General features: G+C 61.4%; 2 protein-coding genes across 5 annotated transcripts; both read right to left on the bottom strand.

The window, feature by feature from the left end:
• Positions 1-3,028: 3,028 nt before the first annotated feature.
• Positions 3,029-11,514, bottom strand: CDK2AP2 (cyclin dependent kinase 2 associated protein 2). 2 transcript variants are annotated; one of them, XM_050957028.1, is made up of 4 exons: positions 11,060-11,514; positions 4,601-4,701; positions 4,383-4,515; positions 3,029-3,406 (listed from the first exon to the last, which is right to left on the bottom strand). In XM_050957028.1, the coding sequence occupies exons 1-4, from the start codon at positions 11,151-11,153 to the stop codon at positions 3,339-3,341; spliced, it is 396 nt and encodes a 131-aa protein (XP_050812985.1). In that variant the 5' UTR covers positions 11,154-11,514; the 3' UTR covers positions 3,029-3,338. The 2 variants fall into 2 exon arrangements, with proteins under 2 accessions (XP_050812985.1, XP_050812986.1); XM_050957029.1 differs by having other exon boundaries at positions 11,311-11,500.
• A 3,468-nt stretch (positions 11,515-14,982) lies between these two features.
• Positions 14,983-22,382, bottom strand: LOC127052880 (calcium-binding protein 2-like). 3 transcript variants are annotated; one of them, XM_050957018.1, is made up of 7 exons: positions 22,359-22,382; positions 18,902-19,072; positions 16,981-17,011; positions 16,440-16,574; positions 15,962-16,071; positions 15,256-15,403; positions 14,983-15,008 (listed from the first exon to the last, which is right to left on the bottom strand). In XM_050957018.1, the coding sequence occupies exons 1-7, from the start codon at positions 22,380-22,382 to the stop codon at positions 14,983-14,985; spliced, it is 645 nt and encodes a 214-aa protein (XP_050812975.1). The 3 variants fall into 3 exon arrangements, with proteins under 3 accessions (XP_050812975.1, XP_050812973.1, XP_050812976.1); XM_050957016.1 differs by lacking the exon at positions 22,359-22,382 and adding an exon at positions 20,448-20,489; XM_050957019.1 differs by lacking the exons at positions 18,902-19,072; positions 22,359-22,382 and adding an exon at positions 20,448-20,489.
• Between the last annotated feature and the right edge of the window lie 4,029 nt (positions 22,383-26,411).

Genomic DNA, 26,411 nt, shown 5'->3' with positions numbered 1-26,411 from the left:
CTCGCGGGGCTCGGCTGCTGCAGCCCGGCCGCTGCGCTCGGCTCGGCTCGGCTCGGCTCGCTGCCTGCCCGCGTCACCGCCGCGCCCCCCAACTCTCCGGCGGCCGGCTTGGTGCAGGGGGAGCGAGGGGAGCCCGAGGGGAAAGCGCGGCGGGGAGAACCGAGGGGAGGAAGCTGGGGGGGGGGCAGAAGAGGCCAGCTCAGGGCGGGAGCCGAGGGGGGCGGGGACCGAGGGGAGGGGGCTGGGGGGTGCAGGGGAAGGAAGCTACGGGGGGGAACCGAGGGACGGAAGCAGAAGGAACTGCGGGGGGACAGGGGCGGTCGGGGAGGAAGCTGCGGGGGGTAGGGCGGGAACCGTGGGGCGGAAGCGGAGGGCAAGGCTGGAGCGGGGCAGAGGACGGAGCCGCGGGGGGGGCTGTTCCGGGCTAAGATGCTGGTGATGGAGCTGTCGCTACTTCCCTCGCTGCCGGATTGGGCTGGATTCTGATTCTCCCTGTGAAGGGGAGACTCCCTCAGGGCAGGGACAGCGCCCAGGGCCCCAGAACTAGGGGGTGGACCCCCCCCTCCAAGCAACCGACACGTGGGGCCCTTTAAGAAATTAGCTCGCCATCCTCTCTGCCTGTGACATCACAGCTAGTTGCCATAGAAACAGCTGTGACATCAGAGGTAAATGACATCAAGCCCAGAAAGGGAAAAAACAGCTGGTGGGGTGGGGGAGAGAAGAGGGACGAGTGTGACTCACAAACTGTCAGCCGCCATCCTTCCCTCTGCAGCCAGGGACTGGCCCCCCTCTCTCAGCTCTGCCCCCTTCAGTACCCTTCAGTCCTGACCCACAGCCCCTGCCATCCCAACCCTGGGCTCGCCCGCCATAGCTCTGCTAGTGCCAGGGCCAGCTTTAGGAAGTGCAGGGCCCTGGCAGGGATGACTAAAGTAAAAAAAAAAAGGGGGGGGTGGGGGGCTGGCTGTGGGCAGGGCAGGTGGTGTGGGCAGGGAGTGTAGCAGGGGCTGACTGTAGGCAGGGGGTGTGGGTACAGTCCACCCTGTACAGTAAGTGCCCCCTCCTCCTCCCTCCCTCACCAGGGTAGCAGCAGCAGCCCCGGGGCTATTTAAAGGGCCCTGGGCTCCCCTGCTTCTACCACCCCAGCCCTTTAAATAGCCATGGGAGCCCTGGGGAAGCGGTGGGGCTCCCTTGGCTATTTAAAGGACTGGGGCAGCAGAGGCAGCTGGAGTCCCAGCCCCTTAAATAGCCCCCATAGCCCCCCACTATCTCAGGGCTCTGGGGGCTATTTAAAGGGCCCAGGGCTCCCCTGCTTCTACCACCCCTGCTGAGGAGAAATCGCTGGCAGAGACACCAACCAGCCACAAGTAAATCAACCTAAGCTCATGTAGCTCAGCAGTTTCTGAGCTGGCCCTTGGTGCCAATGAATAGCCAAGCTCACAGCAGGCTGGGGGACAGAGCCCCAGACTGTCCCACACCTAGCACCAAAGAATAATCTGTAAGACTCTGGAAACGACACAAGCAGCTATTTGGGGGAGGGCTGGATCTCAAGACCTCTTGACTGAAGGACCTCAGAAAGTCTACCCCAGTCCCTGCTATGTTGCAGCAGTTTTCAAGAATCTCCCTCTGTATAGGGATTTTAAGCACTTTGATTATTAAAGTCAGCTCCTTATTGGGGTAAGGAGTAAATAAAGTATTATAATTTACTCCTCATAGCACAAGAACTAGGGTCACCAAATGAAATTAATAGGGAGCAGGTTTAAAACAAACAAAAGGAAGTATTTCTTCACACAATGCACTGTCAACCTGTGGAACTCTGCCAGAGGCTATTGTGAAGGCCAACACTATAACAGGGTTAAAAAAATAACCAGATAAATTCATGGAGGACAGGTCCATCAATGACTATTAGCCAGGATAGGCAGGAACAGTGTCACTAGCCTGTTAGCCAGAAGGTGGGAACAGGTGACAGGAGATGTCACACTCTGGGGCACCTGGCATTGGAAGACAGGATACTGGGCTAGATGGACCTTTGGTCTGACCCAGTATGGTTGTTCTTATGAGGGGAGGCAATAGCTGAGAAACCCCTTTGAACAGATGATGGTAGCCGGCACCTCGAACTACCATTGACCTGAACATGGAAGCGGACGCTGTGTGCAAAACAGTTCATCTACCCATTTTTGCATCAAAACGGCACCCACTTTGGGAGGACCTTGTCAGAGTCTTAGAGGAAGGAACCACCAGGCAGATTATCTGGTCTAACATGGACATCACAGGTCACCAGCATCGCCCAGCCTTGCTCAAACCACCCCAAATTTGGACCAATACCCAACCCCACGCTTCCATGGGGCACAGCAAGATTCAAGCAAATCCAGGTAAGAACATGGATTTTAGAGCACTTACAAGTATGGGCTGTTAACCAGTGAGTGAGCCTAACCCTTAGCTACCCCACCCTAACCCCCTCTAGTAACAGCTGGGTATTCCCCCCTCTGCTCCACTGGAACGTGCCCTTGATCTGGGATTCTAACCCAGCAGGGCTCCAAGGCTGAGACCAGGCTTGAGTGCTGGACCCATTCACACTGCCAGCCGGCTGGTCATGCTGAGTCATCAGGATGTTTGGCTAAGACAGTGGGGAGGCAGTGACATGTCACTGTGCAGGCAGAACATACGCTCAGAATGCAGGAGGTCGAGCAGTGCAGGTGCGACTAGAGTAGGGCTAGCACAGCCCCTCCCAGGTGAAATCCCAGCACCACCATGCTGCTTTCCCATCAGCCTCAGACACACTCCCAAACACCAGCTGGGGAGTGTAGCAGGTGGCATAGCTCCGTGTGATGCAGTTCCAGGCTCCAGGTGCTGTGGGCTTTCTTCAGATAGCCCAGGGCATACAGCATCCTGCCCCCGGTGCAAGGCAGCCTCCCTCCTATGAGCTGCTGCTGCTTCCAAGGCCCTGGGAGGCCCCAGGAACGTGCCATGGGAGGGGCCAGCTCCTTCCTCGTCACCGGGAGCAGCACAAACCACAAGGGCCAGAGGGAGGTCAGAATCCCAATGCTTTCTTTTATTGAGTTATAAAAACAAACACGTTATAAAGATGCGAGAAAAGCCACTGGCTCCTCTCCCTGGAGATCCCTGCAGCATGGCCCAAGCACCAGCTTCCCCAGCGCTGACTGCCGGCGACAGCTGCACTCCAGCAGGACCCGCTCCAGAGCCTCAGCTGCCGAATGCTGAAAGGTCTGTGTGGGGGTATCGCAGAGCCGGGTCTCGGGTGGGAAGGTCCGTGGGAGGGCAGATCTCCAGGTTCTCAGATGCTCATTGGTGGGAAGGTCCATGGGGCAGGGCAGCAGCTGTTACGTACGGGCATTGCGCTCTGTTTCTGCCAGACACTCTCTCACCAGAGCCCGGGCGTGGATAATGCCTGCAAGGGGAAAACCCAAGGGAGCCTCAGACCTGCCGAATGGCCTCTGAACCCAACCCAGCAGGGCACAGTGCCAGCGCCACACCTAGGCCACCGCAGGCACCAGCTCCCAGCCAGGAGCAGAATGCCCACAGGCAGGGCTGAAAGGGTAGCATCAGCCTTGTGGGAGAGGCGCCAGCCAGCCCCCCGACCCCTGCGTCCCCAGCACAGGAAGGACAGAGTGGATCTCGACTCCTCAGGCTTTATCTCCACTCTCATGGCACTGAGCCATCAGCACTGCAGGCACTGGTGGGGAGCTACAGCTTTAAGTGGCTGCATGGGGGCATTCACGGCTTTAACCTGTGGGGGATGTCTCTCCTCTCTGCTTCCTTGTTGCGCAGGGATGGAGGGGACCTACACTGGGCAGAGGGGTGAACTCCTCCTTCCCACCGGGGAACTAGCTGCCCCACAGCCCCTCACCCCAGTATCTGACATTGCATCCAACAGCGATGGATACACTCTCACAGGCAGAAAACAACGCTGACAGCGCAACTGTCCTCATGGAGTTTGCCAAAGAAGTGCCACTGAGATGCTTGGGGCAGCCCATGCCCCCCTCCTCGTGATGGGCTCAGGCTCGCTGCAGATTCAGGCAGCGTCGGCCACACCCAGGGCAGTTCCCCACCCCCAGCACCAGCAATAGGCTCTGACTCAGGCAGCTTTGCTGTGCGAGTCATGCCCGAGGCAGCTTCCTCACCCTGCACGACCCAGCAATGGGCTCAGGCTCTCAGCAGCCTCAGTCAGCATCACTGCACTGATCACACCTGGGGCAGCTCCTCCCCTCTTCCCCAGCAATGGGCTCAGGCTCTCTGAAGACTCAGGCCGCATCAGTCACCCCCAGAGGTAGCTCAGGCTCTCAGCAGATGCCTCAGCCTCTGTGCACATTCAGGCTGGGTCACTGAGTCAGTCACACCCAGACCAACCCCCTAGTGCCTCATACCTCGTTTCAGCCGCTCCATGGCACTCTTGCTACCTGCATAGGTGGGTCGAATCTCTTTGCCCATCTCCTCAATGACTGAGAGTAGGTCAGTGTACGTGCTCTGGGAGCCCTGGGAACCTGGTGGCTTCATGGCCTGCAAGGGGCAGAGAGAGCTTGAGGGAGCCAGCCCTCCCCAGGCCATGCTGAGCCAGGCAGCAGAGGTGGGGGCAGCGGCTCACCTGCACGTAGCCCATGGACGGAGGGCCAAAGTCGTTGAAGAGGGGCCGGAAGGGGGCAGAGGCTCCAGGGACAGATCCGGATGGCGATGGGACACTCGTGGCTGAAAGAGTGGGAAAGGAAAGGGGAGGTCACCCGGGAAATAACGTCCCTGTACCCGACCCAGTGTCCTGTGGCCAGCACCATGCAGCACACAGGCCCCTCCCAACCCTGCTGTGGGCTGCAGTGATGCTAGAGAGGCCACAATATCCCGCTCATGGCACATAGTGTTCCTTCCCCCTGCTGTGTGGGGTGGGTGGGGGAGTGGATTGGATCTGCTGGGCTTCAGTTGGGGCAGGGCTCTAACCCTGGTGCCGTTCAGTGATATCTGGCCTGTGCCATTTGCTGTCACCACAAACCAGGAGAGAAGAATCCGCTGCTTCCTCCCTTTGCCCCAATGTCCCTTGTAATCCCCCCGATCTACCGACCCCCTGCCTATGTAATAGCACCCAGGCTGTGCCTCACTGCTAGATCTACAGCACACGCCCTGCCAACCCCTCCAAGCTTGTCTAGCTGGGCTCCTACACTGTCACGATCACTGTGGTATCAGGGCTTCTGCAGGGATTGCCTTGCCTCTGACAACATCCAGGGACCAGGACAGGTCCATGGCCTGAGGAGCACCACCTCCACGCAGCTTTCCCCCTTCCTTTGGGCTCAATGCAGCCTTTGACACTATGGCCCTTGCCTATAGTGTTCCCACTCCATGGAGGGCTCAGTTCCATTCTCAGCCCTTGCCACCTTCCTGGGGCGGAGAGGTTGGGCGCAGGGCTGGGAGGAGACCAGGGCTCTTGCCCTCTCCCTGTGCAACCCTACTTGCAGCTGTGCAATGGGCAGAGTGCCAGTGACCGAGTTCTGCCAGGTGCTGGGAGCATTATCTCCCAGCAGCACCACAGGCTCCTCTCCCCACACACCCTGCTGGCTGTGACCACAGGAGCTGAGGGGTTTAGCTCAGCTTCCTGCAGCCAAGTGTTGCAAAGGAACAAAAGCCTATTTTGGGCAAGAGCTGCCTCCGGCCCACAACCCCATCTCCACTGCCCCTCCTCCTACTCCCAGCCTGCACTTGCTCCACTGCTCATAACCTGTGCATCGTCCGTGACGCTTAATTCTCTCCTCCTCCTGCCTTGGGTCTGCAGATCGGCCCACCACCCCAACCCCCTGCTCTAGCATGCTGCAGCTGCCTTCCTCTGGGCACAAAGCAGCATGGGTACCTCCATACATGCAGCTCACTCACCTTCCCTCCAGATCCTAATAAGTCACCCTGCTCTCTAGCCTTCTCAACACTACTCCAGCCTCCCTCACTGGCCTACTGTCTCACTCAGACCATTCATGTCTGGCCTCCTGTATAGCACAGGCCAGGGAACCCACCCAGCCCGGTTATCTCCTGCCTCCCCTGCTTCCTCCACTTGTCTGGCACCTGCTCCTCACAAAAGGGTCAATATCAGAGCTTTCCCCACATCCTCCATTGTCTGCGTCACCACTTCTCTCTCACGTCAAGTCTCAGCTACAAGCATCTCTCCATTTGCCTCAAGCCAGCTGCAGTATCAATCCTGGCCTAGATAACTCCTTGTTGGATCAGAGAAGTGAGAGACCCCTGGGTCCCTCATGCAATGGTTTGACTGTTATGGCTTCACAAAATATCTTCTCTCCCAGCTGTATGCCAGGCATTGGCATGAGACAAAATCCTGATATTTATACCTGCTGACTAAGGCCTTGTCTACACAGGGTGGTATTCCAGAATTTTATTCCAGAACAAGGCACTCTTGTTCTGGAATAAAAGCATTCACACATGCAGTTAATCAGGAATAGTTAATCCACTTTTGATTCACATGCCAGCTTCTTCCAGGTTGACTTTCATGTGTAGACACGCTCTGAGCTTCCCTTCCAAGCCCCACAGCTGAGGATTCACTTTTTTGGTGAGGTCACAAGCCTTTGGACTGTCCCAGGGGCCACAGAGTCTTACAGGAGAAAAATGGAAGACGAGATCTGAATATCTAACATGAGTCACACAAGCAGATCAAACCACCACCACAGTACAGCTTTCTTTACACATCATACAGCAGCAAAAGCCAATACTCCTCCATCCCCACAACTGTGACTTTTCCTGATTTTTGCATGCTTAAAATATACAGCATCTACTTTAAAGGAAGGTGCAAGATACTCTGCAGCAGTAGTTATGGGAAAGCCTGGCCCATGGCAGATAGAATAGTAAATATTAAATAATAAGAACTGGTTCTGGCTGGATGAAAGGAATCTCCTGTTAGATATTTGATCTTTTTCTGTATCCAGCTAAGGTCTTGGCCTCAGTGATGTCCTAGGACAGTGATTTCCTCAAGCTAATTGTGTATTTCCCTTTACCAGAGATTCCTGGAGTTAAAAGCAGGAAGCCTGATGTGCCACATTCCAATGTCATTGAATGTCCTTGTTCCTTGCATTACTACAAGGGAAATACACAGTCCTGCTCCACAATCTCTAGAAGCCCATTCAATGTTTTGTGTCCTTTTGTCAAATCCCCTCTCTGCCAAGCTGAGCTATCGCAACCTCCTTCCAGGGCTGAGAGTTTCTTGTCACTCATCTCCGAAGCCCTCCAATTCTGCAGTGTCCCTTCTGTAATGGGTTGACTAGTATTGCACATCATCTCCAAGGGAGGGCACCCCACTGATTTACGGAAGGGCATGCCGAGGATTTCAGTAGTGTTCCCCGGCCCATTCCTCAGGCAAACACAGCAGTGCTGTTGTGGCGATGATACACAGTGGTACACAGCAGTGGTACACAGCAGTGCCGTGAGTGAGTGGTGATGGTTAATACACAGCCCAGTAAAGTGGACGGTGAGTTCAGATTAGTCCCTCCAATGTGCATTACTTAGCATCTGTGCCCCAGGAATCCTATCTACCATGGTTCTGCCTTTTTCCCCTACCGTGGTTAGGTCCCTCAGAAGTGCCCTATCAGCATGAGCTCCCACTCCAGGAACAGAATTGACACTTCCAATGGAAGCAACAAGGAGTCCGGTGGCACCTTAAAGACTAACAGATTTATCTGGGCATAAGCTTTCATGGGTAAACTTCTAATGGAGTCTATCACCAGCTACAAATGCAGCTTTTCTTCATTCAGCCTCCTAATTCCTTAGGAGGGAGTGTACAAGATTACAGTTAACTGCTCTGAAGTGAGAAATGCCCAAGACCCAGCTGCAAGCACTATCCTGTCACCTGTAGGCAGCATTACGATAACAAGTCTGACTTCACAATCCGAGGTTACTTCTCAAACAACAAGCTGCTCTTCCAGCTCAGAGGCTACAAAAGCGTGTCGCATCTGCTACAGACAAGCAGGCTCTCTAAGTCACTGAATGGAAGAAGACACAGCAAGCAGCTGAACGACCCACACAGCCAAGAAGAGTGAGTAGGGACAGGCCAGCTCATTTCACAGCCAAGGGATGGCCCCTTCCTCTGAGCGGCACTCCAGGAAGGCCATCTTGCAGTTTGAAAAGCTAATGCCTGGCCTGGTGCATAGCTCACATGAGAGGCTGGTCCAGGGGAAAAAAGCACTGAAGTGGGTGTCAGAAGACTTTAGTTCCGCTCCTTGCTATGCCACAGACCTTGGAGAAGCAAACTCCCCCTCCCCCCACCCCCAATTCCTCATCTGTAAGATAGGGGCACCTGTACTTTACTTTCTTAATAAAGTGCTCTGAGGCCTCAGAATTAGAAATGCTACCTAGGAGCTGAGCTGACACATCACAATGAGAGGAGAATACACAGTGTCAAAGTTCGAAGGCAGCAGAGACAGACCTGCCAGGGACCACATTAGACCACGCACAGTGCCCATGTGGCTACCCAAGGGGAAGCGGAAAAAGTCCCCAACCAGTGACAGGGAGGTATAGTTCAGTGGTCTGAGCATTGGCCTGCTAAACCCAGGGTTGTGAGTTCAATCCTTGAGGGGGCCATATAGGGAACTGGGGTAAAAATCTGTCTGGGGATTGGTCCTGCTCTGAGCAGGGGGCTGGACTAGATAACCTCCTGAGGTCCCTTCCAACCCTGATATTCTATGATTCTATACCCAAAGGGAAGTGGAAAAAGTCCCTAACCAGTGTAATACTGAAGAAACAGTGTGAGCCACAAGCAGCCTGTGCCAATGGTGCAGGGCAGGGGAAGGGAAGGCCTGCGGGCAACAAAGCTGTGGCACTGTCTGGCTGGGGGGATTCAGGATGTTGACATGAACCAGTTACTGTGAAGGGGTCCTGGCTGCGGGGGCTCCCCAGCAGGTGGTACCCTGGGCCCTTGTATGTTTGGTTCAGGGGCTTGGTAGGGCGGGTCAGTTGGGGAGCTGGGCTCCTGGGGGAAGGGGGACTATCTACAATAAAGTTACTCGGGGCTGGACCCAAGGAGGTTCCTTAGCAAGGGGAGGGCTGTTCCCTGCAGGGGTTGGTCTCTCACTGGTGAAGGGAAACAAGGCCAGACACAAGGAGAGTGGACTTCCAGGTTGGGGGGGGGGTCAGTGGGGTTGTTGGTTTTTCACTATGAGTGGGGAAAATCACTGGCTCCTGCGAGGGAGCAGGGAAGGTCCCCACCCCCAGAAGAGGTGCTGTTCTGGGGAGGTCACACCCAGGGGAGTGGCAGTTCTGGGGAGAAGTAACTTGGGGGGGGGGGGAGAAGATGGGATTGCTCCCACAGGAAGGGCTGTTCTGTGGAAGACTCACAAGGGGGAGGGGAAGCCATTCCCAGGGGAAGAACTGTTCCAGAGGAAAGGACTGGGGGGAGGGTCACTCCTAGGGCAGGAGCTCTTTGGGGGTGGGGATCTCTCCAGGAGGGGGAACTGCTCCTGGGGGAGCAGCTGTTCTGGGGGGTGTTACTCAGGGAGGGTGGGGGTTGCTCCCAGGTAGGGGCTGTTCTAGAGGGTGGTCATTCCCAGGGCAGGGGTTGTTCAGAGGGTGGGGGGTCCGCTTCTGGGGCAGGGGGTGTTCTGGGGGAGTCACTCACAGAAGGGTGTCCCTATCTTGCTCGCTGGCAGCCAGGGAACTGGGGGTCGCTACCAGGGGAGGGTCTGTTCTTAGGGGATTTACTCAGGCAGGGTGGGGTCGCTCCAGGGCAGGGACTGTTCCAGAGGGAGTCACCTGGAGCGGGGGGGGGGGGGGGGGGGGGGGGGAAATCGCTGCTGGGGGAGGTGCTTCCTTCCTCTCTCTGTCACCGGCGGGTGGGCACTGGGGGTAGGGGTCGGTGCTGGGGGAGGGGCTGTGCTGGGGGGAGGCGCTTGGGGTGGGGAGAGATCGCTCCCACGGGGAGGCGCTCAGGGTGGAGGAGTTGTTCTGTGGGAGGTCGCTCAGGAGGATCACTCCCAGGGGAGGCACTGTTCTGGGATGGGGGTCGCTGTTCCGGGGGAGGGGCTGTTCCGAGGGGAAGCCGCTCGGGGGGGGGCACACCTGGGGGCGAGTGGGGGGGGGTCGCTGTTCTAGGGCGGGCTGTTCCGAGGGGGAGTCGCTCCCGGAGGAGGGGCTGTTCCGGGGGGGAGTCGCTCGGGGCGGGGGGGTGTCGCTCCCGGGGAGAGGCTGTTCCGGGGGGGAGTCGCTCGGGGCGGGGGGGTGTCGCTCCCGGGGGAGGGACTGTTCCGAGGGGGAGGCGCTCGGGGCAGGTGGGGATGTCGCTGTTCCGGGGGGGGGGTGTTCCGAGCGGGAGTCACTCCCGGAGGAGGGGCTGTTCCGGAGGGGGGGAGTCGCTCGGGGGGGTCACTCCCGGGGAGAGGCTGTTCCGGGGGGGAGTCGCTCGGGGCGGGGGGGTGTCGCTCCCGGGGGAGGGGCTGTTCCGGGGGGGAGGCGCTCGGGGCGGGGGGGTGTCGCTACCGGAGGAGGGGCTGTTCCGAAGGGGAGGCGCTCGGGGCGGGGGGGGTATCGCTGTTCCGCGGGGGGGCTGTTCCGGGGGGAGTCGCTCGGGGCGGGGGGGTGTCGCTACTGGGGGAGGCGCTCCGGGCGGGGAGGGGGGTGTCGCTCCCGGGGGAGGGACTGTTCCGAGGGGGAGACGCTCGGGGCGGGGGGGTGTCGCTGTTCGGCGGGGGGCTGTTCCGGGGGGGAGACGCTCGGGGGGGTCACTCCCGGAGGAGGGGCTGTTCCGGGGGGGAGTCGCTCGGGGGGGTCACTCCCGGAGGAGGGGCTGTTCCGGGGGGGAGTCGCTCGGGGCGGGGGGGTCACTCCCGAAGGAGGGGCTGTTCCGGGGGGCAGTCGCTCGGGGCGGGGGGGTCACTCCCGGAGGAGGGGCTGTTCCGGGGGGCAGTCGCTCGGGGCGGGGGGGTCACTCCCGGAGGAGGGGCTGTTCCGGCTGGGAGTCGCTGTTCCGGGGGGGTCGCTCGGGGCGGGGAGGTCACTCCCGGAAGAGGGGCTGTTCCGGGGGGGGGTCGCTCGGGGGGGGGGGGTCGCTGTTACGGGGGGTCCCTCTCTTGCTCACCGGCGGGCGGGGCCCCGGGGGCGGGGCTGGCGCTGCTGCTGGCGGCGGCTGCTCCGGAGCTGGCGGGGGCGGGCGCGATGGGCTTGTAGGACATCCCCGAGTCCCCTCCCTGACGCGGCGCGCGACTCCTGGGCGCTGATTGGCTGCGGCGCCGGGCGCCTCGACTCCTGGGCTAGTAGGAGGATCCCGCACGCTGCCGCTGATTGGCCGGCGGGCGAGGTTCCTCGCGCCGATTGGCCGGCCCCGCTCACCCCTCGCAGTTGATTGGCCGCAGCCTCAAAGTCCCGCGGGGTCCCGACGCCGCTCTCGGCACTGTCCTCACGCTGGGTGGGCGCGCGGCCCCTTCCCGGCCCCTCAAGCGCGCGCGTTCCGGCGCTCACCCCTCCTGCTCGCGCCCCGTCCCCACAGGCCTGGGCCCGCCAGGCCCGGCGCGCGCCGCTGCCGCCCGGCTCGCTCCGCTCTGACCCCGCGGCGCCCGCTCGCGATGACGCTTTTCCCGCCCGCGCCTGCGTCCTCCGCCCCCCTCTGTGACGTATGCCTCGTACGTAATGGCGCCCGCGCGCTCCCTCCCGTCTCCATGGAGAGCAGCGAGACGCTCGGCTGCGGCCTAGGCGCCCTCGGCCCCTCCGGTGCCTGCCGCCGGGCCGCTGCGCCACGTGGCTGGGGCGGTTCCAGCCTGGGCCCCGGGCGGGGCGGGCTCCCAGACGGGGCTCGAGGGGGGACCCGCCCGCCGGGCTGGGGCCGACCCCCCCGCGCCGCTCGGCGGCTGGATCTGCCCGCGAGCCGCTGGGCACCCGCCTGATCCGAGTTTGCTCAGGCTGGGACCAGCCTCGCCCGGGGGGGGGGGGGCAGGAGAAAGGCGCCATCGCCGGGATCCGCGCAGCCCCGGGCCGCAGCTGGTGAGCAGGGAGCGGAGCGTTGCTGGCTGCACGGGGCGCTCAGGGCATCTCCTCTTTGCCTCCCTGTTGGGCAGGGATGGGGGGGGGGGCGTTTGCTGAGTGCAGGGCTGAATTCCTCCTTCCCGCCCTGGAACTAGCTGCCCCTCCCCCAGTAACTGGCTCTGCCAACTCCACTGGCAGGAAACGACCCTGCCAGCAATTCTCCTCATAGGATGTGGCAGGAGCTACCCGCTGAACCCTATGATGGTGATGCCTGAGGTGGTTTCCCCAGGCACAGCAATGGGCTCAGGCTCTCGGCAGACCCAGGCAGCATCCCTGGGCTGAGCAGACGATGGGTCAGGCTCTCTGGAGACAGGCAGCATTGCGGCGTAAGTCACACCCAAGGTACACGAGAACGGCTAGAACAGGGGTTCTCAAACTGGGGGTCGGGACCCTGCAGGAGGTCACAAGCTGGCAGCCTCCTCCCCAAACCCCGCTTTGCCTCCAGCATTTATAATGGTGTTCAATATATAAAAAAGTGTTTTGAATGTACCGGGGGGGGGGTCGCACTCAAAGGCTTGCTGTGTGAAAGGGGTCACCAGTACAAAAGTGAGAACCCCTGAGCTAGAAGGTGAATGTTATGAAGCCAAGGGCACCACCATGCAGCAACTACTGTCTGAGTGAAGCCCCCAGGCCCCAGAGGGCCCTTCAAGCACTAGCCTGGCCTTGAAATCTGATGTCCCAGTGATCCCAGTGTCGAACATTAGCACAGACTATCCATAGCTGCAACACAGCCGAACCCAGTGGTTGCTGGGAACCCACCAGAGCAAGCCCAAAGAGGGGGCAGCTGGGACATACAGCTCTCTCCCAGCACCCTGGAGGAGTGGCTGCAGCCTATAGCCCCCATAGACCCCTAACCAGCACTTCCAGCAGAACCCAGTCCTGTGACAAAGTGGGAATATTTGTAATAGTTTTGTGAATCCTGTGTGTGCCTCATTTCCCCTATATGTGGCATGGCTATCCAGTGTCGAGGAGGACAGATCAAGTTTACTCTCAGGGCAGACTCAGAGACATAGGAGTGGGTGTCACCGTCCTGTCTGGGTGGAACAAAGAGTCATTAACGCAACGGGGCCAGAGAGAAAGCGCAAGCTCCATCAGTTGCACATTGACACTCAACAGCAGGATGCTCTGGCCAGGAGGGCTGTGACCTCAGCGTGGCCCTGCCTGGAGAGCGAAGGACGGATGGGTCCAGCAGGGAACACATATGGGCTCTGGAAGAAGCTGGGGGCTCTCATCTGGGAACTGATGATGGAAGGAAATCAGAGAGATCCAGAGCCTGAACATGGAGTTTGGGTTAGGTGGGGGGCAGGTTCAGGAGGTGGAGGATGGCTTTATGGGCAAGGTCAGGCTTGGCTGGTAAATTGTGGCTCAACCAGAATGGTTGATTCTTGAACCCTCAGTTCTCTCCGCTGACCTACGGCCTCCCTGGGCTGTGTAAAAGGCAACTAATAAACCCGACCGTTTTGAAAATGCCGGCTGGGGTGTCAGAGCCCCGAAGAGTGGCCAGGTCTCTCCAGGGGTCTGGCTCAGTGGGACGTGCCGGGCAGAGCTCGCGGGGTGGAGCAGGAGGGCTGGAGCCCAGGGGCTCCATCTTGGAGGCAGTGAGGCCACAGGGCCAGCTTTGGAGGAAGAGTGGGACCCTTGCGGGGCTGGCACACTGAGGGACTCCTCCAGTGGACTGTTTAAAAGTTGGGGCCTAGAACTGATCCTGCCCCCGCAATCTCTAACCCTCCCAAAACCTAGTTCCCACCCCATGTCTGACCTTAACTGCTCCCCCCTCCAACACACATAGCCCAGACCCCACTCGCACCAGAGTTGGCAGCAGCACCTAGGGGGCTGGTGATGGTGAGAGCTTGGGAAGGGCTGCCCTCCTCCCTCCCCCCCTGCGTGCCTCCTCTGCACTCTCCCTACTCAGGTGTGAAGAAGAACAACACTTTATTAGATCATCTATTGGGCTCACAAGCAGAACACCTGGGGGGGGGGACAAGCAAGGGGCACACGCTGGGTGGGCTCAGGGAGACACACACTCTAAAACTACTTGGAACCTGTCTGGAGAATTGGACAGGTGCAGGGGGCAGCATTTGGGTTGGAGAGTGGAGCCAGGGTGTGGAAGGCAGCATTGGGGTTGGAGTGCAAGGGGCAGCATTAGGGGCAGGAGGCACGGTCAGCATGCGGGGGTCCACATTACTGGTAAGGGTCAAGGTGCAAGGGAGGGTGTTGGGTGCAGGGGTCAGCATTAGGGGCGGGGCAAGGTCAGGATGCAGAGGGCAGCGTTAGGATTGGAGTGCAGGGGTCTGTGTTGGAGTGCCAGGTCAAGGTTGGAGTGTGGGGGGCACTGTATGGGGCAAAATCGGGGCAGCATTGGGGTGCATGCAGTTTTCTGGGGTGACATGCCGGGGACAGCCCTAGGTCGGGGGCAGGTTTGGGGTGTTGGGAACAGTGTTAGGAGCTGGGCTGGGTTGCAGTGTTTGAGGGGATGGCTTGGTGTGGGAGGGGCAGCATCGGGCAAGGTCAGGATGGTGGGGCAGCGTAAAGGGTGGGATCAGGAGCAGGGATCAGGTGAGAGGGGCAGCACTTTGCTACAGGGTATATGTCTGGCTGAGTCTGTGTTCCAGGCAGTGGCCTGCTCCAGGGCTTGGAGGTGCAGGCCAATCTCAGCAGCAAGGGATGGCGTGGGCTGAGGTGCAGGCGGAGCCATCTGGGGGTGTGAGCAGAGTGGACCAGGGGCCAGTGTGGGGTTGGGGTGCAGGATGAGCAGGCTAGGATGCAGGCAGAACTCAGCAGTGGGGCCGCCGTGGGGGGTCGGGGGGCGCTGTGTCGGGGCCAGCACTGGAGAGTTGAGGTCCTTGCTCAGTGCTTGCGCGTTGTGCTGCTCTGGTGTCCAGACCCTCCAAGCTGCCACCGGAGCCAGCTCTCTGCAGCCCTCTCCTCTCCATAAGGCACAGCAGGGCTCTTGTCCCGCACCCTGCACTGGCACTTGTTGCCTCAGCGTGACATCATTCGCACAAACTCTGCCAGAGTAACCCAAGGACACCGTTAGGGTAGTGAAGGCAAAGAACCCAGAAGTCCCTCAACCCATTAGGCCCCCTTCCCTTCCCAGAGCTGGGGATGGAATCCAGGAGTCCTGGCTCCCAGCCTCCACTGCTCTAACCCACCAGACCTCATTCCCTTCCCAGAGCTAGGGATGGAACCCAGGAGTCCTGGTTCCCAGCCCCCTAGCTCTAACCATTAGATCCCACTGCCTTGCCCACACAGTACCTTCAAAATCCACCAGGCCGTCTCCGTTGAGATCTACGTCCTTGAGGATTTCGTCCACCTCGCGGTAGTTGAGTTGGTGGCCCAACAGCTTGCGCATGGCCTCGTGCAGCTCAGCTGTGCTGATCCGCCCGTCCCCATTGGTATCGAACTGTGGGGAGAGCGCTAGCCAGATAGCTGGGCTGGGTGCACAGTCCCCTTGTCCCTAGACTGCCCGAGGGCACCTCTGCCCACACCTGGGCCTGGCCCGCACCTAACCCCCAGGCCAAACCCCCACCACCTGCTGCACACTCAGGATAGCCCTGGCCACATCTGGCCCTGCTTGTCCCTGGCACTGCCCTGCCCACCCACCTCTAATACCTCCCCCACATCCATAGGCCTGTCCTGCCCTCTCACATGAGCCATCCCCCACACCGCCCTCCTGGGCCCACTGCCCCCCTACTCCCTGTCACACCCCTAGACCTGCCCCCTGCCCCAACCGCCTAACCCCATTACCTCAGCCACCTACCCCTTGCCCCGGCTCCCTTCCTCATGCCTGGCCCAATTGCCCAACTCCCTCCCTTTGCTGGAAGCCAGTTCAGCTGCCTTGTGTCTGTCCCCTGCTCTGCCCTATAGGCTGTGGCATCAATAGGGCGGTGCCATTGGGGTACACCACTGGGCTTTGCCACACAGAGTGCATGGGGTGCATTGGCCCATGCCGGGCTCTCACCTCCCGGAAGGCGTCCCGTAGCTCCTTCACCCCAATCATGTCGGCCGTCTCTGCCAGCATCTTGGGGCCCATCAGCTCCACAAAGTCATCGAAATCCACCTTCCCCCCAGCTGTGAGACAGGGACACTGTTACATGGGATGGGGAGGGATGGGAACTGGGCCTAGTGTGGGGTCCTGGCGGGGGACTCTACCCCACAGGAGGTGGGGGTGACGATGGACCACGTCCTGGAGGAGAAGTGCCTGATGGAATCTGTACCCCATGGGAGGGGAGGCCTGTGGGGTCTCTGTCCTGGGGCAACTGATGGGGTGTGTGTGAGGGTGCGACCTCACGAGGTCTGTGACCTACAGGAAGGGGGCCTGACGGGGTTTGTGCCAGGGGTGAGGGGTCTGCAGCTCTGCAGTGGCTGGGCCATGCCCAGCAGGGAGCTCCCTGGTGGGGGCGCTGTGCCTCCCCCTGTGGGTGGGCATGGGCACCTACTGATCTGCTGCGACAGCTCGATGAGCTCCATCTCGGTGGGCATGTAGCCCATGGTGCGCATGCACTCGCCCAGGTCCTTGTAGCTGATGTACCCATCACGGTCCTTGTCGAATTCCCGGAAGGCTTCCTTCAACTCTGGGCAGGGGAGACACCATGACAGTGTGTGGGGTGCTGGGCACCACAGGGCACCCCGACACCACAGCCTGCCCCTCAGTGAGGGCACACCATGCACCAACCATTGACAGGGACATGGGTCCACATGGGTTGAGACCCACCAAACTCGGTACATATCCCACAGTGCTCCATGGTTGCAGGATAGTTGAAGGAGACCCCTAGAGGGGAAAGGCCCCGTGCCCCAGTCCCCATCCCCCCTGAGCAAGCCAGTTGCCCCGCCCAGGGCTGGATCGGAGCCAGCACCGCCTAGACGGGCACAGCCCCTTGTCCCTGGGCATGGTGGTTGGGTGCAGCACTCACAGGTGGCTGGCGGTGGATCCCTAGCAGGGCAGGCTGGCCCTGTCCCATGGTCCCGCTCCCTCTTTACCTTCAATCTCCTCCGGCCGCAGCTCTCGGTCCTGGGGAGGAAGGAGAATTGGGAGCGGTCAGAGGGTAGCGGCTGCTGCGGATCCTTCCCCCAGCCAGGTCCTGGCCCAGCCTGCCCAAGGGCTACCCTGAGCTCAGCATCTGCTAGACCCTGGGTCTATGTCACAGGTGCTCTGGGTGGCCTCTCCGTGGCTGCATGACACAGGCACTGGCAGCTCTGTGGGGAGGGCTGGCAAGGGGCGCTGCACGGCAAGTGCTGGATGGAGAGTGGGGACATGGGTTGTAGCTGCCGGTGGAGGGGGGCATAGGAAGGAGGGCATGGGGGAGGAACCGGCGAGGGTGGGCGTACGTACCTTTGAGCTGGGCGACAGGGAGGAGGCATGGGAGCAGGGCACGGTGCAGAGGGGAGGCTGGGGCAGGTACAAGCTGTGAGGAACGTGGGATAAACTTCCGTAGGACTCTGTCCCTGCCCCTTGGCATCACTTGTTCACTCCCTGGCCTCGGGACCTCAGGCCAGGGATTTGCGACAGTCACTGGGACTGTCTGGGGGAACGGCAGACCCCGTAGAGACCAGGGGATTCCCTGTGGCAGGGAGAAGGGGCCAGGCTGGCTTCTCCAGCAGCATGGCTCAAGAACCCCCTGGCATTGGCCAGGCTGAACCCTGGCTTCACCTTTGGTTCCCTGTGCCAACCTAAGGCCTCTCAGCCAGGTGGCGAATACTTCATTCTGCCAAGGCTTCTGGGAGTTGCTGCACCCTGCAGGGCACTGCTTGGTTGCATTCCCTGCAGGTGCTATGGAGAGCGACAGAGTGGCTGGGACCTGCAGGCCCAGAGTCAGAGTTAAGCCATGGGAGATGGGCACAAGGCAGTGACTGTGGGGAGGTGGGCGCGGAGCAGTGGGCGTGGGGAGGAGGGTGTGTGGAGGTGGGTGCAAATGGTGGGTGTGGGGAGGAGGCCATGTGGAGGTGGGCACGGGGAGGTGGGCAGAGGGAGGTGGGTGCAGGGCAGTATCCACGTAGAAGTGGGTGAGGGGGTGTGGAAGGGGGCGCAGGGTGGTGGTGTGGGAGGGGGCACGGGGTACATACAAGCTGGGTGATGGTGATGCTGTGGCACAGAAAGATGGAGGTGTGGGAGGAGGGTGCTGTGGTGGGGTGGGCGTGGGAGGTGGGGGCAGGGTGACTGTGTGGAAGTGGGTGCCAGGCGGTGGCCATGTGGAGATGGGCATGGAGCGGTGGGCAGAAGGAATTGGGCATGGGGCAGTGTCCGTGTAGAAGCGGGCACCAGGTGGTGGCCATGTGGAGGTGGGCACAGGGAGGGAGCTGTGTGAAGGTGGGCTTGGGGCAGTGGGCGAGGTGCGGGTACATATGAGCTGGGTGATGGCGATGCTCTGGCGCAGGAAGATGGAGGTGTGGGAGGAGGATGCTGTGGTAGGGTGGGCGCGGGACAGTGTCTGCATAGAAGTGGGTGCCGGGCGGTGGCTGTGGGGAGGTGGCCATGTGGAGGTGGGTGCAGGTGGTGGGTGTGGGAGGTGGGCACAAGGAGGGAGCCATGTGGAGGTGGGCGTGGGGCAGTGGGCGGGGTGCGGGTACATACGAGCTGGGTGAGGGCGATGCTCTGGCGCAGGAAGATGGAGGTGTGGGAGGAGGATGCTGTGGTAGGGTGGGCGCGGGACAGTGTCTGCGTAGAAGTGGGTGCCGGGCGGTGGCTGTGGGGAGGTGGCCATGTGGAGGTGGGTGCAGGTGGTGGGTGTGGGAGGTGGGCACAAGGAGGGGGCCATGTGGAGGTGAGCGTGGGGCAGTGGGCGGGGTCCGGGTACATACGAGCTGGGTGATGGCGATGCTCTGGCACAGGAAGATGGAGGTGTGGGAGGAGGATGCTGTGGTAGGGTGAGCGTGGGGCAGTGGGCGGGGTCCGGGTACATACGAGCTGGGTGATGGCGATGCTCTGGCGCAGGAAGATGCAGGCCGGCCCCACCAGCCCTTGCAGCACCGAGTAGCTCTGCAGCGGCGGGGTCTGCTCGCCGGCATCCGGGTCGTCGGGGTCGTGCCTGCCGGAGGCCGGGGAGCCCGGGGCGCCTGAGTGCTGCTTGCCGTCCTACGGCAGAGTGGGCAGTTAGCAGCGAGCGGGGCCCGCGCCTCCCCAGCCCGGCAGGCGTTTGGGATCCAGATTGGGGGTGGGCTGTATTGACAAGTTACACACAGGGGAGAGACAGACGAACAGAGTAACATGAATGAGTCCAAGCGAGGCTCCCATATGCCTTAGCCACCAAGGCCCCGCTCACTGCACTGGCACACCCACATGGCACCAACACACCTGTCTGGCAGCCACACACCTGCATGGCACTGACTCATTCGCCTGGCAACCACACACTCGCATGGTATCCACATCCGTGAGCCCCGCTGACACCCCCATACGTCCCCTTACTCCCCATAGGCCAGCACTGACAGCACATACCCACAGCGCAGTCCCTGCTGCCCCCCACTGCCACTCTCACATCCCCTGCCCCCACATGCACGACACAAACCCACTGACACTGCAGCCCCCGATCATACAGGTGGTAACACAAACGCAGAGACCCACGATCCCATCCTCAGCTCCTGAGACCGCAGAGCTTTTGTGTGTGTGTGTGTATGTGTGTATGGGGTCCCGTGAAGAGTGGTGCTGGGGGGGAGGCAGCATGCACAGGCGGTCTTGGGGAGATGGGCCTGTGGGCGGGATGTCAGGGGCCTATCAGCAGGCAGGCATGAGGCAGGGCCTGGAGGTGGGAGTGAGGTGGGGCCTTGTGGGCACAAGTGGGGCAAGAGCCCATCGTAAAATGTGGGGGCATAGTGGGCACGGAACAGGGACCTGGCAGCAGGAGTGTGGGGTGTTTTAGGGACTGGGCCCCAGGGGCAGCTTTAAGAGGGCATGGGGAGACCATCGTCTTTGGGCAGGTGTGGGGCAGAGGCCCACAGGTTGGCATAGAGTCTGGCTTGTCCCTGCCCCATTCCTACTGGGATCGCTCACTGCCCCTAAGCAAATCACTCAGGGCAGCCCCAGGCTGTGCATCCCCCAGGGCCAGGCCCCCATTCCCATCACACCCAGCTGGCACCAACAGGCCCCACTGACGGGTCAATGGACATCAGGGACCCAGGACCCCCTCCCCCGCTCAGTCCCTGCAGCAAAGATCCAGTCAGGGCCCAACACACAGGAGGAGCTGACTGGCACAAGGGAGTGGGGCAGGACAGGAGCCCTTCGTAGATGCTGCCATCTGGTGCCCTTGGCCCTGGGGTGGAGGTGTCTCTGGCATCAGTAGGGTGGGCCATGTGGATGCCCACAAGGACGAGAAACCTGGGCGTGGGGGGGAGGGGGTGAACGGCAGGGCAGGCAGGGGTGAGCCACAGGCTTCGGGTGCCGACACAGACATGGGAACAGAGAGAGGGATCAGTGCCCGTGTGCCCCTGCCTGCCCCACTCCACCCTGGTCTTACCTTGGAGACCTTCCTCTCAGGGGTCTTGGTGCAGTTGCCCATGGCTTGCAGGCCCCCCCGTGCCAGAGAGCATGTCTGTGCGGGCCTGGCGCTGGCCCCGGCCCTGGCGCTGTGCCTGGCGCTCTGGCCGGGGTGGAGTTTTTTATAGTAACAGGGGCCGGTGGCTGCGTGGGGATTTGAGGTTTTTATTGAATATCTCTGGATATGCAGGGCGCGGGGGGGCTGTCTCCTGCACATACATAATCCCGGGATTACTCCCCTCTCAGTCACGCCGCTCTGGGCACAGGGACAGCCCCAGCTGGTCCCCACATGGCCCCGCTCCCCACCACCCTGCACCTGCGGGGCTCATGGCCCCTCTTGCTCCCCCAAGGCCAGCTGGCCGGCCTGCTGCCACTTGGGCACCTGCCAAAGGGGCACTGCTCCCACAGCTGGCATGCAGCCCTAATCTCCAATGACAATCACCAGGGATTTACAAATATCTCCCAGCGGCGGGTGGTGCTGCCCCGAGCCCTGTACACCATCCCTTGTGATTGCACGGGGGAGGGGGAGGGAGAGACAGCAGAGGCGACATGTGGGGGGGGGCACACGGAGTCACGCCCCCTCTTCCAATTTCTGCCTTCCATTTAGCAACAGCTAAATATTCTGAGGGGACTCATCCAGCGGGGACACTGCAGACTCTGCCCCACAGGGCACTAGGGGTGGGCAAGGCTTCCAGCTGCCTCTTGGGGATGCCCAGAGGGAAGAGGCAGCAGCTCCGCCTGGTGGCACTCACCATGTGTCCCTGCAACATGGGGAGGGAGGGAGCAGCAGGGCGCTGGGCTGCGGGCTGAGCACCCCTATACATGGGGCTGCTTCTCCTTCCCTGCTGCTGAAGTCCCAGCGCTTCCCGCTGCCTGCTTTGCAGGCTGCTCTGGGGCAAACGTCAAAGGCAGGGCAGGGGTCACTCTCCCGCTCCTGTAGCAGGGGCTCTGCCCAGGGGAAACTGCTCCCCTCGGGCTGCGGTGGGGCTGTCCCTGCCTTGCGTTTAGCAACAGCTTCTATCTGAGGCTGCCGGTGTCTCTGCAAATGCTCACTGGGGGCATCGCGCCAGCAGGGACCTGGTCCAAGCAAGCCTCTGGCAGGCATCTGGCTTGGCTGCATTCGCTGCAGGGAGCCACGGAGAGAGACGGGGTGGCTGGTACCTGCACAGGCCCAGTGGAGGCCATGGGCCTGCCCCTGTGGAGCTGTGTCACAGCCCAGAGCCCACTGATCCATGACAGTCCTGGTGGTTCTCACCATACTGCCCAGCTGCCAGCCTGCTGCTGCTCCAGCCTGTGGCGTGGCCCGGCTCCTGTGCAGCTGCTGCACTGAGGGGAAGTCAGGGCTAAGCCTGGGGCATTGCAAGGCACCTGTGCAGGTGCTGGGGCCCAGAGTCCCCCAAGATGGCACCATAGGGATTGGCGGAGAGACAATCTCCAACTCTGAGAGCCCAACCCCGCCCGTCCCGGCTCTCCCCACTGGCAGGGCCAGGGAGCATCGCCCAGCCTTGGCCTACCCAACTGCCCAGTCCAGCCCGCCTCTCCAGCAGGCTCTCAGACCTTCCCCCTGCAGCGCCGCAGCCTGACCATGCTGCCTGCAGGAAGCCCCACGGGGGAGCCTGACCCTACCTGGCTGGCTCAGGGTAACTCCACCAGGGCGGGGCCTGGCCTGGGCAACTGGCTGGGGGCATTTCTGGGATATCATGTCAGGGACCACCACCCCTGTCCCAGGCAGCCCCTCCCCTGGTGTCTCTCACCCTGATCCCGCCATCCCTCACCCATTGCCCCAGCTCCGTCCTCGCCACCCCATCTTTCCCACTGCCCCCCAATCCCACCCCATCCCCACTGCCACCCTGCTCCCCAATCTTGCCCCGCCCCCTCCCTGCCCAGTCACCTGCCCAAAGATGGAACTGAGCATGGGCACCAGGTCCTCGGCACCCTGAGGCCCCTCCGCAGGGGCCAAGCTGGCCTTGCCCGATGCCTCCTCCTCCTTCGGGCTGCAGGCTCTTTGCGGGTCCCAGGCGAGCATGGCCCCTCTCCCTCTGTGCCCTGCGGGAACAGGGGGCTCGTCCCTCTGCCGGCTGTGACTACCCCTCCTGCTCAAGCCCGGCCTGCTGGCTGGACGCTGGCGGGAGCTGCTCCGGGGGACTGGGCGGGGGATCTGGGGCTCAGGCATCCTGCCGCTTAGGCGCTGCGACTCACGGAGGAAAAGGAACATGCCAGGGATGCTGAGCTCCCTAATCCTGCTTTCTTCCTCCCGTCTCTTCCTCCTCTTCCCACTGTGCTCTCTCCTTTTCTCCTCTTTCTGCTCCCCCTTCCACTGCCACGCTCCCTCCTCTTCCTTCTCTTCCTACCACTGCCACACTCCCTCCTTCCCTCCTCTTCCTCCCACCACTGCCACGCTCCCTCCTTCCCTCTTCTTCCTCCCACCACTGCCACGCTTCCTCCTTCCCTCCTCTTCCTCCTTCCTTCTCCCACCACTGGGCTTCCTTCTCCTAACACAGGCCTTCCCACCCTCCCTCCTAGGCTTCCTCCCGTCTCCCCCTGCCACACTCCTTTGCTCCTTCCGTCCAACACACACTCTCCCACCCTGGCACCCTCCTTCTGGCTGTGCTGGGCAGCTCCTGGCTCCCTTCCCTCTGTGACTCCAGTGCAGACTCCCAGAAGGGCAGGCTCCAGCTGGCAGCTCTATCCACCCCCACCCCCTTGCCCTGGTCCCCTTCCTGCCGCCACTCCGAATCAGGTTCTCTCATTGCTGGGAGTAAGATTGCAGGGGGGTGGAGGGGGAAATCGGATCTGAGGGGTCAGACATGCGACCCGGCCCCTTCTCCGCCAGGTAAAACTACCCGTGCGGCCGAAACCGGAGAGTGCCTGGGGCTGCCAAGGAGATGGTGAGAGTGGGGCATCCTGGCTACAGCACCTGGCCTCTTCCAGCAGGGGGCGCTGTAAGGACAGGAGCAGGGATGCTGGCTGCTGGGGGAGCTCCCAGCTACTCCAGCCTCTCCCAGCAGGGGCTGTTGTGGGAGTGGGGCAGGAGTGCTGGCTGGGGGAAGAGCAGCAAAGAGGGTAGGGTGAGAGGCTGGCTGTGTGGGCTGGGGAGGTGGGAGGGCTGTTTATTGAGAGATGGTTGGGGTGGAGCCTTTCTTGTGGTAGTGGCTGTGAGGCTGCTGGCTGCAGGAAGGCGGGGACCCCAGCTTTGGATGAGGTTGTGATACCCGTGCAGTCCAGCCAGCTTCCTTGTGCATCCGTAACTGGATGCCACCTGCCCAACACTGTGAAATTGGAGACAGTGGGCACCGGCCCAGCTCCCCCCGCCAGCCCCCCAGCCACTCCCTGCCCACACCCCGCTCCCTTCACAGCCGCTCCCTGCCCACATTCCACTGTCCCCACAGCCACTTCCTGCCTACAACCCCCCACAGCCGCTCCCTGCCCACACTCTGCTCCCCCCACAGCAACTCCCTGCCCACACCTGCTCCCCCCACAGCCTCTCCCTGCCCACATTCCACTGCCCCCACAGCCACTTCCTGCCCACACCCTGCTCCCCCCCACAGCAACTCCCTGCCCACACCTGCTCCCCCCACAGCCACTCCCTGCCCACATTCCAGTGCCCCCGCAGCCACTCCCTGCCTACAACCCCCCACAGCCACTCCCTGCCCACACCCTGCTCCCCCCACAGCAACTCCCTGCCCACACCTGCTCCCCCCACAGCCACTCCCTGCCCACATTCCAGTGCCCCAGCAGCCACTCCCTGCCTACAACCCCCCACAGCCACTCCCTGCCCACACCCTGCTCCCCCCACAGCAACTCCCTGCCCACACCTGCTCCCCCCACAGCCTCTCCCTGCCCACATTCCAGTGCCCCCGCAGCCACTCCCTGCCTACAACCCCCCACAGCCACTCCCTGCCCACACTCTGCTCCCCCCACAGCAACTCCCTGACCACACCTGCTGCCCCCAGAGCCACTCCCTGCCTACAGCCCCCCGCAGCTGCTCCCTGTCCACAGCCCGCTCCCATGCTCCCCCATAGCTCTCCCAGACAGTTTAGCTCTGCCCCTAGCCTGCACCTCCCACACCTCTATTCCCAAATCCTCCTATAGCCCCCCCCACAACTCTCCTCCCACAGGTCTCCACAGCCTGCTCCTCCCTCAGCTCCTACCAGTGCCCCCCCAATACAGACCCCTTGAGCTCCCACCAGATCTTCCATCCCCCTAGTACAACCTTGTGTCCCCCCTAGTCCTTGGACCAGCTCCCCCACACAACTCCTCATCCCACCATCCCCACAGAGCCCCCCCACTCCCTTTCCTGTGGCCTGCATACCCTCCCTCGGCCCTCCTCCAACCCCCTGCCAGCCACCATGCTCTCACCCAAACCCCCCACAGCTTTCCCCAACTACTTCCAGCTCACCTCACCTGCCCCCCTACAGGCCTCATCCAACCCCTTCCATCCCCCCAGCCTTTACATAACCTTCACCCAGGCCCCCCACAGGCCTCCCAACCCATTCCATCTCACCCAACCACCTGCCCCCCAACCTCTACCTGCCCCCCCAGCCCTCCCCCTCCCCCATCAGATGCGCCCTGGCTGTGAAGCGTGGGGGGAGGCTCCTGGGGGAAAGTGGTCGCTGTCTGTGCAGCACAGAGCTCTCTCTAGCCCTGTGGGGCTGCGTGTGGGGGATAGGGTTTGTGTCAGACACGCCATCTGTTTGCTTTGGGAGCAGAAGGGGTGATTCAGACACCTACCCCCCCAGTAGCCCTGCCTGCATTAGCCGCAATGCATGTGGGGTGGCTGCCAGGGAGGGGCATGGACCCCTCCCTCCCCCTAGTATCTGCAGGAAACCAGGTCACCTCCCCGTGGTGTGGAAACGAATACCAGGGAGGCAGCCAGGGGAATGACCAAGGTAATTACAGGCAGGAAGGAGGGGGACCCCCCCTCACTGCCTGATGGGCTATGAAGACCCCCCCACACACACACACACATAAGCTGGGTGGGGGAGGGGAGCCCCTGGACTCAGTATGTGGGAACAAAAGGCTGCCCCAGGGGGCTGGGGGATCAGTTCTCCTCCTCCAGAGAAGCTGAGGTGAAGCCACAGGAGTCCCAGCCCCCTTTGTGCCCCCACCCCCGCCCCCAGAGGGGTCCTGCCCGTCTCCTCAGCCCCTGACACCTTTTCCCCTGTTGTTCCCCAGCTTGGTTCCCACCTCCCAGCGGGCCTTGGTATGGATTTCTCAGGCCTTGGGGCCTCTGGCTGGCTGGCCCCTCTGTGAATTTGGGTCAGGTTCAGCTGTTCTTTAATGGCCCAGACAGGGAGATGACATCTGTCCACCTGAGAGCACATCAACCCCCCTCTTCCACACACACACACACATACTGGGTAGCCATGCAGGGCATAGGAGGAAACTGAGGCACACATCGGCATCATAAGAATATTACAGAACCATTCCTCTTCGTGACCAATTGGCACTGGCAGAGGGCTGGTTCTGTGAATGGGTGAAGTATGAAATTATGCAAGATAATGGCAGAAATGCCATCCAAGGACTAAACCGGTCCAGGAAACAAATCAAATGTACCTTGCCCCTCCCCGCACCCAGAGAAGGGGGAGTGGCCAGGGGCACAGAGCCTAATGTGACGCAGAGAAGGGTGAGTGATGGGGCTGAGGTGGGGGGGGGCGGCAGAGAAACAAGACAGTGAGCGGGGCATCACCTGATGCGGGGAGGAGGCAGCGAGTCTAGCATCAATTGATGGGGGAGGGATGGGGCAGTGGCCACAGAGCCCAGCGTGACCCAGTTGTGGGGGCAAGGACGGGTGGGAGCCCTGAGCCCAGTCTGACCCAGTTGTGGGGCACTGAACCCAGCCTGAGCCAGTGGAGGCAGAAGGGCCGGGGGGTGCAGTGCAATCCATGTCGCGGGGTGAGGAAGATGCAGGTCACAGACCCAAGGATCAGACAGGCCACCGGGC

The sequence above is a fragment of the Gopherus flavomarginatus genome, chromosome 5 (genome assembly GCF_025201925.1).
Source record: "Gopherus flavomarginatus isolate rGopFla2 chromosome 5, rGopFla2.mat.asm, whole genome shotgun sequence".
In the NCBI taxonomy this organism is placed as follows: Eukaryota; Metazoa; Chordata; order Testudines; family Testudinidae; genus Gopherus; species Gopherus flavomarginatus.
This window is presented reverse-complemented; position numbering and strand designations above follow the sequence as displayed.

Excerpts from the sequence above, each read along its gene's own strand:
- CDK2AP2 (XM_050957028.1), bottom strand. The coding sequence starts at position 11,153 with ATGTCCTACAAGCCCATCGCGCCCGCCCCCGCCAGCTCCGGAGCAGCC. Across the intron at positions 4,516-4,600 it reads CGTCCATGGGCTACGTGCAG|GCCATGAAGCCACCAGGTTC; the intron begins GTGAGCCGCTGC and ends TGCCCCTTGCAG. Across the intron at positions 3,407-4,382 it reads CATGGAGCGGCTGAAACGAG|GCATTATCCACGCCCGGGCT; the intron begins GTATGAGGCACT and ends TTCCCCTTGCAG.
- LOC127052880 (XM_050957016.1), bottom strand. The coding sequence starts at position 20,489 with ATGGGCAACTGCACCAAGACCCCTGAGAGGAAGGTCTCCAAG. Across the intron at positions 17,012-18,901 it reads GCATCGCCATCACCCAGCTC|GACCGAGAGCTGCGGCCGGA; the intron begins GTATGTACCCGG and ends CTTCCTCCCCAG. Across the intron at positions 16,072-16,439 it reads CGAGCTGTCGCAGCAGATCA|CTGGGGGGAAGGTGGATTTC; the intron begins GTAGGTGCCCAT and ends CCTGTCTCACAG.